At 47.3% G+C, this 12,369-nt stretch overlaps 4 protein-coding genes across 4 annotated transcripts; 2 read left to right on the forward strand and 2 right to left on the reverse strand. All coding sequences in view use genetic code 12, as the record gives it.

Annotated features, from left to right (window-relative positions):
* Window positions 1–907: 907 nt before the first annotated feature.
* On the reverse strand, window positions 908–1,774 carry SPS20 (Sps20p; the record flags this gene model as incomplete). Its single annotated transcript, XM_025481387.1, has 1 exon — window positions 908–1,774. One exon carries the CDS (start codon window positions 1,772–1,774, stop codon window positions 908–910), a length of 867 nt encoding a protein of 288 aa, XP_025336005.1.
* Window positions 1,775–2,884: 1,110 nt separating this feature from the next.
* On the reverse strand, window positions 2,885–3,853 carry HLJ1 (type I HSP40 co-chaperone; the record flags this gene model as incomplete). The annotated part of the gene is made up of 1 exon (XM_025481388.1): window positions 2,885–3,853. The coding sequence occupies one exon, from the start codon at window positions 3,851–3,853 to the stop codon at window positions 2,885–2,887; it is 969 nt and encodes a 322-aa protein (XP_025336006.1).
* A 2,511-nt stretch (window positions 3,854–6,364) lies between these two features.
* CXQ87_002899 (pepsin-like aspartic protease) lies at window positions 6,365–8,146 on the forward strand (the record flags this gene model as incomplete). Its single annotated transcript, XM_025481389.1, has 1 exon — window positions 6,365–8,146. One exon carries the CDS (start codon window positions 6,365–6,367, stop codon window positions 8,144–8,146), a length of 1,782 nt encoding a protein of 593 aa, XP_025336007.1.
* Window positions 8,147–9,088: 942 nt separating this feature from the next.
* On the forward strand, window positions 9,089–12,364 carry NIK1 (Nik1p; the record flags this gene model as incomplete). The annotated part of the gene is made up of 1 exon (XM_025481390.1): window positions 9,089–12,364. One exon carries the CDS (start codon window positions 9,089–9,091, stop codon window positions 12,362–12,364), a length of 3,276 nt encoding a protein of 1,091 aa, XP_025336008.1.
* Window positions 12,365–12,369: the final 5 nt, after the last annotated feature.

Below are 12,369 nucleotides of genomic sequence, written 5' to 3' on the forward strand. Positions count from 1 at the left end.
GGACAGGGCTTGCGGTGAGATTTCTGTCTTCTGTATGGTTCGTTCGTTGCATATGTGCACGGTGAAGGAATACCTACGTCATTGAGGCAGGGGTCGGAGAAAAGGGTACAAACTTTTATGAAAAAGTGTCTTTTGGCTTTCCTTCATCAATTGTTGCTTTCAATCACGATTGCTACTTGGTGGATCATTTCATTGGCCCGTTCTGCTGATCCCGGATCCTGAGCCTCATGCATCCGAACAGGTACCTGAGCGAGAGAACAATGGCTTTTCAACGGCCACTTACATTGATCTCGTGAGGGTGGTGGAACATATCAGATTGAAGTTGGTTAATAAAGATGGTCATCTTAGAGATTGAAATTTAAAAACTGTTGGCTTGTTCTAACCGTGAACGGAATAATGCTGTAGGTACCGAATAGATCGATTCCGTTTCGACAAAATATTGCACGATGAATGGTTGCAAAACCGACCTAAGTTGATAGAGATACACGACTTTCTGGATCAATAATGCATTCTTTCATGACTTCTGACTCGTTCGGGGATCGAGGCCTGAAAGGGGCTCGAAACTTTGCGTTCAAGCCTTTGCATTCATGAGATATCTACCTTTAGAGCATCGTCATGATTAGATAGACCCACAGATGAAGCATCCCTATTTTCTTACCCATGCCAATCAGATTCGTGCTCCTTGAACCGGCTGCAAACCATGTAAATGGGGTTATCGAAAGATAATTCCAAATCATGATCACTTAGTATCCGACTCAGTTCAGACTTCTACGGATTCAACAATTGTTGAATCGTTTCTGCGATTCGTGAAGCTGAAATCACTCATGAAAAAGGCCCACCAGTCACGCTTCTTAGCGCCTACATTCAACTCTGCATTGTTCTTAATTGATCCCTATACAACCGTAACTTACAACTTAGGGTTGTCGATGCTGTTCTGGTTCTTGATCACCTTAGGGTAGAACTCACCGGCAAAGTTACCAAGGTGCCAGTAGCCACCGTCCACAACCTGGATGGTACCAGTGACGTAAGAAGCAGCTGGAGAGAACAAGAAGACAGTGGACTCAGCAATGTCTCTGGTGGTACCCCATCTGGCCAAAGGAACCTTGCCCAGGCCTTCGGAACCGTTTGGAGACAATCTCTCGAAACCCTCAGTACCAGCAATGGCACCTGGAGCAATACAGTTCGATCTGATGCCCAAAGGACCGAGCTCAACAGCCAAAGCGTTGGACAAGGCGTCAATACCGGCCTTGGCGGCACCGACGTGGGTCTGGAATGGCACACCGTAGTAGTGCAAGGTGGCGGAAACAAAGAGAATGGCACCCTTGTTCTTCTTGAGCTCGCTGAAAGTGGCCTTGACGGTGTTGAAGGAACCCAACAAGTCGATGGACACAACAGACTTGAAAGCGTTGGCAGACAAGTGGTTGAAGTCGGAAAGGAAGTTACCAGCGGCACCGGCAATGACAAAGTCGATTCTGCCCAACTCGGCCACGGTCTTCTTGGCAGCGTCAGCCAACTGCTCAACCTCTCTGACGTCCACCTGGCCAATACCAATGACCTTGGCGCCTGGTCTCAAGTCCTGGATCTCCTTAGCGGCCTTAGCGGTCTTCTCTGGGTTTCTACCAATGATGGCAGCGTTGGCACCCAAAAGCACAAGGGCCTCAACCTGGACCCTACAGATGGTGCCGGCACCACCGGTGACGAAAACGACCTTACCCTTGAAGAGGTCTGGTTTCCAGGAGGAGTTGTCGACGAAAGTTTTGTCCAAAGTGCTCATTATTCAATAAATAAAGTGTGGTTCTTTACAAGCAAGGGATCTGTGCGCATATATACGGTTTTTTTCCAGGGACCGTTTTTTTGCGGGGTACCGAGGACCATAACGACTCGGTAGCGGTTGCAAATCGAAAACTCCGGAAAGGGTGGGGGCCACATGAGAGGTATAAAATGGGTAGAATTTTCTCGGGTTTAACATGAAGCCATTTTGTAGAAAAATAGGGCTGCACTGAAGAAACCGTGGGTATCTCGGAGCCCCCACGTGAATTTAGCCGAGCATGTAGCTGCTGATTGTGGTTACAGAGACGGTGGAATAAGTCCACACTTTTGAATCTTTCAAATGGATGATTCTGTATTTTCTATGCAATTGTGAAATTGCGCATGTTCATGCTGGGCAAAATGGGGCATGGACCGTTGCTATGCTGGTGAACAATAGCTGTGGTGAGCCTTCTAGTGTAGGAGGTCAAGCTGAGGAGGTGGATGGATGCACAATCTGACATGCGCCATCACGACGTAGGTAGGAGAAGGCGTGTTTCAAGATTGGTGGTGATTTGGATAAATTGGTTCGACTTTTTGGTGGTGCTCCATTTGGAAGTGGGTAAGGTTGCATCGTTATACGATTTCTACAGCTCATGATGTTACATGACGAAATCCATCCAATAGGGCTTGACGACTCTTTAAGTGCTAAAATGTGGAAATTTTGATCTTTCAACAATCACATGGATACTCGGATTCTTCTAATAACCGTAGCCATATCAAGAACAGGCACATGAAGAGCCGGAGTTAACATCCCGTGAATTAGCGAGATCTGGACAAACAATGGAGACCGTGCTACTTCGACTTCAAGCATTGTCTAGCAAATCTCTCAACTGATACAACAGTGCACCAAAGGAGTCCTCTCGTGGTCGCTATTTCAGTAAATAATCTCTACAAGACGGTTTGGCTTCTCTCGCATAACTCTAGGATATCTTCTACTAGCCAATCGCGCCAATAAGTCTCTTTAGGCCCGTGTGTTATATTAATTACCTGTGAGACGTCCACTTCTCTCCCGTTCCTTCTATCGTCTGTCAAGGATCGAGCGCCAGAATAAGCTGTAGTTCCTCATATTCCACAATCACAAAAGCCCAAGATCCCTCAACCGCTGGCAGCTGGGCATGGGCATGTTTTGGGCCCGCTCGAGCCTACGCTGGTCGGTGAAGAACCATCCTTGCGCATCTTCCATCATGTCGTTTCTCTTGATCTGCTCTCTGGCACAGTTGTTCTGTGTATCTCTGACGTACAGGGCCTCGACCTTATTATCGAAGTTTTGGAGTTTCCTGTCGTTGAGATTATCTGTGAATCCTGGCTTCACGTAAAAAGGAATGTTGTGCTTCGGCGTGGCCCTCTGCACGTTGAATCTAGATGTCTTCTTAAACGAGTAGTCTGGCGTGTCATCTTGAAGAAATGTGGAAAAAAGCATTGCAATGATAATGACTGCCAAGGGGAGAATTTGGAGAATTGTGTCCCAGCCAGTGGGCTGTCTGCGCTGTTGCTCCTCGTGTCTTCTTCTTTGTTGTCTTCTTTGCTGGGCCCTTGCATTAGTGAAGAAGTCCTGGCCACCGCCAAATGTGCTGAATGTGAAGCCGTTGTTGCCAAACGAGAAAGTCTGTGGACCTCCTCTGCCTTGAGGCATACCCCCACCAAAGAACATGTTGAAGATATCGTCTTGGAACTCATCTCCAAATCCTTGTTGAGAGAACCCAGAGAAACCTGAAGCGCCACCAAATGGAGACCCGCCGTAAGCTGAGGAAGAGGAGAAACCAGCTGCTCCTCTCAGATCAGGGTCCGTGCCTGTTTGATCGAATATCCTTCTCTTGCTAGGGTCACTGAGCACTTCCCACGCTTTGTTGACATGCTTAAAAGCCTCAGCAGCTCGAGGATGAGGGTTCTTATCTGGATGAAGCTTGATAGCTAGTTTTCTATAAGACTTCTTGATTTCTCCATCAGACGAGGTCTTCGTGACCGAGAGGATCTCGTAGAATTGATGGGGCTTATATGACAAGATTCTCGTCACAATCTGCTCCTGGTCTTTTGAATGCGACATGCCGGGGGATATATATGTGAATGCAGATGCCTAAAGACTGGGATAGAAGGTTGAAGATTCTATCAGGATAACGAAGCGCTGGGAAAAGAGGAGCTTTTTATGCAGGTCGCACACACAAGCGAACGGTTGTCGAGAAAGTGGAGGGGGGCAAAAAAAAAATAAAAACCTTGATGATTGTTGGTTCGCGGTCACCATTGGAGAAATGGTCAAAAATAGGAAAGTGCAACTGGTAGTGTTGCCAAGTAAAAAAAGGGGCATGCTGGGAATTGAACCCAGGGCCTCTCACAGTTTTGCTCAGTACAGTTTTCTGTACCGTCGCCCAAAGCGAGAATCATACCACTAGACCACACGCCCTCAACTGGGATATGTGTGATTTTAGGTGCTATATATCGAGCAATATTGATAATGGCAAAAAGGCGTCATTTTATGAAACGTTGACTCCAATTCATAAATACTTTGATTTGCGTAGAAGGTGCATGCAAATTTAGGGAAGAATCTGACCAGAAACACGGGTACTAATGCTGTTTTTATAGACCTGTTATTGGATGCAATATGAAAGTCGAATTCGCTTTTGTTACCTATCCTGATACTTCGAACATGCTTGAAATTTCAAGAAAAGCCATTTTATGGCGTTTTCATGCAGTGAAGGAGTCCAGCTGAGCATGTAACGGCCTATAGCACTTTTTCTGTCTTTCAGCCTCGACAAATTGCTTCAAAATTTCATATTGGTCTACTCCAGTTCGTTTCCCAGACCGCTATAGAAAACATTACAGAGTCCAAGGAATCTTCTAGTGATTAAAGCAAGCATTAAAATGTTTGAAAAAGATCAGGGCATTATTCAATCGCTGAGTGTTGTGCTAAGTATGCTGATGAGATAGAATTTGGTTCACTGACTGATACGCTAATTGAATCCTCGCAAGTCATGAGTAGGAAGATGTTATCGGCGGCTGCATCTGCAGACGCTTACTAGTTTAAACTTGAGTCCAGAGGACATAGCCCACAGAAGGTGGGAGTACCGGTGGCCTTCAACACCATCAAGCTCGCTAACCCTATGATATACCACATTGAAGGTCACCTCCTTATTAAGAAAGCACCAAACGATAAACATGTATTATGTCGAGAGAGGGGCAAGGCTGACTCGATTCTTGAACATTTATACAGTCGATGTCGGGCCACCAAATACTGGTGGGAACGTATTGGCTTTGCGACACCAATACTGCTTAACAATATGTTAGCTCCAAGAGAACACACATTTGAACATTTTTGCAAATTGAACTGGTTTGTGAAGAGGTGAGAACTACCTATTTAAAGCACCGTGAATCGAGGGAAGAAGGCCCCAACCTTCCGCCCCTTCTGATATGTCCTGTGGGTCGATAAACACGGCGAGACGTTCGGGAAACTGACCTGAGTGTCTCGTGAAATTGAGAATAATAAGATCCTATTGGAGGTTGTTTCTATAGAGATACAGTTTTTTTACTCAAGTAAAGAGATGTTAGTGAAAAAAAAAAAAAATGTAAAGTCCCTTACACCCCACCTCCACCTCGGGAATCCAAAAATAAGTAGTTGCATCACCTCCTAGCGGTAATCGCGCAGCACGCAACGGTTGCAAATCAGCCTTCTGAAACAGTCGGGCCTGAAAGCCTGAAACCGAGATTCGCCACTGCACCCGTCGGCACAAATCGTTATCTAATCGACCTGACCCCCAAGAAAATTTACCCCCCACAAGCCGTCATCGCCTGCTTGAATTGCAATCTCCGACGGACTGAGATCTGGGCTGTGCAGAGAAGCCGGTAGGTATGCGAGGTTCCAGAAAAAACAAGCGACTTTGGCCAGAAAAAACAAGCGATTTTGGCCAGAAGGTCGGCGATCGGCGCCCCGATACATTCACAGCATTCAAAAAAAAAAAAATCAACCACGACTTTTAACTAGACTGTTTTTTAATCTCACACGTTTGTCAGCATCGGAGGTCGGTCGGTCCGTGTCAGGGTCACAGGTTTTTCAGGTCTTGGCGGCAGGGTCGAATATATAGTTTTGCGCAGAGGTATGACAAGCATGAGGCGCGGCCTGCGGAAATCACAAATATACACAAAATGTGGAAAATGGAGCTGACAATGGATAAGCGAGGCCGCAGTACTTTCAGCCGTGAAAGGGGTGGTTTCTAGATTTAAGCTTTTCTGGGGAACCAGGGTTGTTTGCTTTCTCGTAGCAGCCTTGCTACGATGTACTCAGACCCGCGAATTTGCACCCACCAGGACCCAGCAACACAGCGTCCAAACGAATGTGTATTTCTCGAAAAAAAAACCTAGAATTCTCTCCATTCTCCCAACTCTTATCCATCGGCGCTCGGCGATCGGCCCAAATTTGGAAACCGTCCTTCGACCCCAAGTGTGCACAAAACAACGACAAGAAATCGTTCTCTGGGCTCAGGCTGTGCCGCAGTTGCCGTCTGCAAGTCGCACCCAGTCGCTTAAATACTGCTGTGCCTGCTGCTTTCGCTCATCATCTACCACCATGAAGTTGGCTTTAGCTCTAGCGTTCAACTTGATCCCGGCCCTCGCCGCCGGTCACTTCAAGCTAGATTTCGAGGTGCTCCACGGAAACAGCAAGCTGGACTTGGGTAAGGACAGAAAACCCACCTTTGTCAAGAGAGCAGACGCCGAGGAGATGGAGCTCCACAACGAGCAGTCTTTCTACAGAGCCGACTTGAAGATCGGCACTCTGGGTGACAAGGTCGGCGTTTTGGTCGACACGGGTTCCTCCGACCTCTGGGTGATGCCGCCAGACGTGGTTTGTGGTGTCACTCCATCGATGAAGAAGCGAGGCTTGACCTCTGGCGTGCAACACGACGCAGAGTTGAAAAAGAGAAAGAACTTTGCTAATCTCGATGCCTTGGAGGAGGCCATCAGAGCCCACGACGAATTGGACGAATTGGACAACCAGAACAAGCAGGTGGTTGAACCTTCCAAGCTGATCAACTTGCCCACCGAGGCTGTTCAACAGAAGGAGTGTAACGGTATGTTCTGCTTTTCTACCGTCTGGGTCACCTCGGCTCCTACTGGTCTGAGCGGTGGTGGTGGCGGCAGCGGTGGCGGTAGCGGCGGCGGCGGCGGCGGCGGCGGCGGCGGTGGCGATTTCTCTGCTGCTGGTCCAGCTTCCAGAACCACCAACACGTGTACCGAATATGGCTCGTACGAAACCGACAACTCCGACACCTGGTCTCGTAACGACACGGCTCCCGAGTTCTACATCCAGTACGCTGATGGCACGTCCGCTACTGGTGTGTGGGGCCAGGACAGCATGGTCTTTGGCGACACCAACGTGACCGACTTGAGTTTTGCCTTGGTGAACCACTCCGATTCCGCTTTCGGTGTCTTGGGTATCGGTCTTCCTGGCTTGGAGTCCACATACACGGGTCTCAAAGTCTCGGGAACCCCATACCAGTACGAGAACTTGCCCATGAGATTGGCCCGCCAGGGTCTCATCAAGAAGAACGTGTACTCGCTTTATCTCAACTCGCCTAAATCCAACACGGGCTCGATTTTATTTGGTGCCATTGATAAAGCCAAATACCTGGGCCAGTTGGAGACCGTGCCCATTGTCAACGTTTACGAGGACACTTACAAAGACCCTATCCGTTTGGACGTCACCATGAGTGGCCTTTCATTCCAGAGCTCCAGCCAGAACGAGTCCATCACCTCCAACAGCTACCCTGCGTTGTTGGATTCGGGTACCACCCTTACATACCTCCCCAGCGACCTTTTGAAGAGAGTCACGTCGTTGTTCTCGGCAAAGTACTCGTCGTCGTACGGATACTACCAGTTGAGCTGTGACTTCAACACCGACAACGCCCACATTGTCTTCAACTTCAGCGGTGTCAAGATCAAGGTTCCTGTGTCTGAGTTCGTCATCACCGCCGGCAGAAACCAGTGTTTCTTGGGTGTCATGGAGCAGTCGTCGCAGGTTGCTGGTACCGACTATGCTGTTTTGGGAGGCAACTTCTTGAGAAGCGCCTACGTTGTCTACGACTTGGACGACTTCACCATCAGTATGGCGCAGGCCAACTACTCCGATAATGAGGACATTGAGGTTGTGGAGTCGTCGATTCCCGACTCTGTGAGCGCCGCCAGTGCCAGCGTTTCGCCCGCTTTTGGAAGCTCATCAGGCAGCGACTCTGACTCTTCGGTCAGTGCGCTCAACTCTGGCAACATGAGAAAATCCAAGGCATCCAGTGCTCACTTGAGCTGGCCATTGGTAGCAATGGTGGCTGGTGTGAGTGCGTTTGCATTGGTTTAGAACGGATAGAGTTACGGGAAAATTACGTATGGAAAATGGGACTATTGATTTCAACCAGTGTAGAGCATGTGGCGTGGCTGCGAAAGTAGGTGTGAGCAAGTGGTCTACCACAATGCAAGATCATGTAAGCCATCTTTTAAGTAGGCAAATGGCTGTGAGGTATCGAAGAAAATCTCCCCCACAGCTGTATAACTTGCAGATTTGAAAAATAATTTCGGTCACAGCTGGTGCACACCCAGGCACCTATTTCTTCCATAATCTCTCTATTTTTTTTTTATTCAAATACCACAACATCCATCTCTCAATTCCCCCAACCTCTATCTTTAAATCCGCTTCCCATTGAAACTCCCCGGTGCACGGCTTTTATGTTACTGGGTGCAACGAGGGTCCGCTATAGCGCATGCTGTTCCTGCGAAATGAAGCATTCCAGGCTGTACCGGAGTCACCAACCACCTCCACAAATCACGTTTTTTCTTCGTTTTCCGCTATGAAGACGCTCTGGTGACATGGGCACTTTTCTGTTTTTTTCATACCTAGGGAATCATTGTACCACGTTTCCGTGCCCCCTTCGGTATTCCAAGTAGCACCCCCGTGAATGCCCCCTTTCTCGTATTGATGATTTCTTTGTAGACCAACAATTTTCAAGAAATGTCAAGAAACCAAACATCACCTCTCCCAAGCCCCCACCCTACCTAACAACTATGCATCAAAAGGTCCTGCTTATATTTAGCCGCTGGCACCTCCCTCGGTGACGTCGTTTTTTTAGGCTGACCGCACCAGGGGAAACACAACAGTGAACATTCCCTGATACGTGCCACACAGAAAATCTGAGCCCCGATTTTCTCATTTTCAAACAAACACCAGTTTTTTTCACGTCTACACGCCGCCACCTTGCTGTCCCCCGTGCCTAATCCCCTGAAAAAGCCCAGGCTCGAGAACCCCATGAACGCAACCCAGTTGTTGTCGATCTTGGAAGACCCGGCCCAGTTTGCCGAAAAGGCGCCGTTGATACAACAGGACTTGCTTGAGTTGGTCAAATCCCAAGAGCTCCAGATCCATAACTTGTCCGTGGAACATCAGACAGCATGTGAAGCCAACAAGGCCTTCAAAGTGGCCCTTTCCGAAATAGGCACCGTGGTCATCTCCGTCGCCATGGGTGATTTATCCAAAAAAGTCGAAATCCATCCGGTGGAGCTGGATCCGGAGATTCTCAAAGTCAAAATCACAATCAACACCATGATGGACCAGCTTCAAGCTTTTGCAAACGAGGTCACCAAGGTCGCAACAGAGGTCGCCAACGGTGAGCTAGGAGGCCAAGCCAAAAACGAAGGCCTGGTGGGTATCTGGCGTTCTTTAACCGATAACGTCAATATTATGGCTTTAAACTTGACGAACCAGGTGCGTGAAATCGCCGATGTCACTCGTGCTGTGGCCCAGGGTGACTTGAGTCGAAAGATTAACGTCCATGCCCAAGGTGAAATCTTGCAATTACAAATGACAATCAATACAATGGTGGATCAGCTTCGAAAGTTCGCTTTTGAAGTGTCCAAGGTCGCCCGTGATGTCGGTGTCTTGGGTATTCTAGGTGGTCAGGCTTTTATCGAAAACGTCGAGGGTATTTGGAAAGAGTTGACCGATAATGTCAACGCCATGGCTTTGAACTTGACTACTCAGGTGAGAAATATCGCTAATGTTACTACTGCTGTCGCCAAGGGTGAATTGTCTAAGAAGGTTACTGCTGATTGTAAAGGTGAGATTTTGGATTTGAAATTAACCATCAACCAGATGGTGGATCGATTGCAGAATTTCGCTTTGGAAGTTACTACATTGTCTCGTGAGGTCGGAACGTTAGGTATTCTAGGTGGTCAAGCCAACGTCAAGGACGTCGAGGGTGCCTGGAAAGCTGTTACAGAAAATGTCAACCTAATGGCTACAAACTTGACAAATCAGGTCAGATCTATCGCTACTGTTACTACTGCTGTCGCCCATGGTGACTTGTCCCAAAAAATTGATGTCCACGCCCAAGGCGAAATTTTACAGTTGAAGAACACCATCAACAAGATGGTGGACTCTTTGCAGCTTTTCGCTTCTGAAGTGTCGAAGGTTGCCCGTGATGTCGGTATCAACGGTAAATTAGGTATCCAGGCGCAAGTCAGCGACGTCGATGGTTTGTGGAAGGAAATTACGTCTAATGTGAACACTATGGCTTCTAACTTGACATCGCAAGTGAGAGCTTTTGCTCAAATTACTGCTGCTGCTACTGATGGTGATTTCACCAGGTTTATTACTGTTGAGGCTTCCGGTGAAATGGATGCTTTGAAGACGAAGATTAACCAGATGGTGTTCAATTTGAGAGAATCCATTCAGAGAAACACTGCCGCCAGAGAAGCTGCTGAATTAGCCAACAGTGCCAAGTCGGAATTCCTTGCCAACATGTCCCACGAAATTAGAACCCCCTTGAATGGTATAATTGGTATGACTCAGTTGTCCTTGGATACTGAGCTCACCCAATACCAGCGTGAAATGTTGAGTATTGTTCATAATTTGGCAAACTCTTTACTCACCATTATCGACGATATCTTGGATATCTCGAAGATTGAAGCTAACAGAATGACTGTCGAACAAATTGATTTCTCCTTACGAGGCAACGTCTTTGGTGCTTTGAAGACTCTTGCCGTGAAAGCTATTGAAAAGAATTTGGACCTTACTTACAGATGTGACTCTTCCTTCCCAGATAATTTGATTGGTGACTCGTTCAGACTTCGACAAGTTATCCTTAATCTTGCCGGTAACGCCATCAAGTTCACAAAGAAGGGTAAGGTGAGTGTGAGTGTAAAGAAAGCCGAGAGGATTCCAGAGGAGGCCAACAAGCTCCTCTTAGAATTCTGTGTCAGTGACACTGGTATCGGTATTGAAAAGGACAAGTTGGGATTGATTTTCGATACGTTCTGTCAAGCCGATGGTTCCACAACTAGAAAGTTTGGTGGTACTGGATTGGGATTGTCTATTTCGAAGCAGTTGATTCAATTGATGGGTGGTGAAATACGGGTCACCTCTGACTATGGTCGTGGATCTAATTTCTCCTTCACTGTCAGCGTTTCCCCATCTAAGATCAGGTACAGCATGGAATCGGAACAGTTGTTGCCATTCAGAGGTCACTATGTTTTGTTTGTTTCTAGCGAGCACACAGAAAATGAGCTTCAAGAATTGAAGAACGGCATCCAAGAGTTGGGATTGAATCCTGTGATTGTTCGTGACATTACTGACGTTAACTTTGAGGAACCAATCCAATACGACATTATCATGATTGACTCCATAGAGATTGCCAAGAGTTTGAGACTACGATCCGAGGTCAAATACATTCCCTTGGTTTTGTTGCATCACTCCATCCCGGAGTTGAACATGAGAGTGTGTATCGACTTGGGTATCTCATCATACGGAAACACCCCATGTACTATCTCAGATCTTGCCAGTGCTATAATTCCCGCTTTGGAATCAAGATCTATTGCCCAAAATACCGATGACTCAATTTCATACAAGATTTTGCTCGCGGAGGATAACTTAGTGAATCAAAAGCTCGCTGTTAAGATTCTTGAGAAGCAAGGCCACCAGGTTGAGGTGGTTGAGAATGGTCTCGAGGCATTCGAGGCGGTCCAGAACAATAAATACGATGTTGTTTTGATGGATGTGCAAATGCCCGTCATGGGAGGTTTCGAAGCCACTGAGAAGATCAGACAGTGGGAGAAGAAATCAAACCCTATTGACTCCTTGAGCTTCCGTACCCCAATTATTGCATTAACCGCTCACGCTATGTTGGGTGACAGGGAAAAATCTCTTGCGAAGGGTATGGATGACTATGTCTCGAAACCTTTGAAGCCAAAGTTGTTAATGCAAACCATAGGAAAGTGCATACACAACATCAAGCAGCTCAAGGAGTTGTCGAAGCAGAACAACAATAACAGGACCTCCAACTTCGCAAAAAACTTGAAGAAAGGATCAATCAAGAATTCTGAGCATGAACCAAAACTCGTAACACTTTCGCTGTCGCCCATCAAGGGCTCGTCCGCGAACGGCAATGGCTCTCCTGAAAATTCTCACTTGACGGCAGTTTCCAGAAAATCGGATGGAAACATAGAGGTGTTGCGTCCTGGTGCTTTGGATGCGGACCACAGGAGTATGACCGAAAGCTCCGTGCCGAAGATGAAGAGAGACAATTGAAACGT

Source organism: Candidozyma duobushaemuli (assembly GCF_002926085.2).
Source record: "Candidozyma duobushaemuli strain B09383 chromosome Unknown C_B09383, whole genome shotgun sequence".
NCBI lineage: Eukaryota > Fungi > Ascomycota > Pichiomycetes > Serinales > Metschnikowiaceae > Candidozyma > Candidozyma duobushaemuli.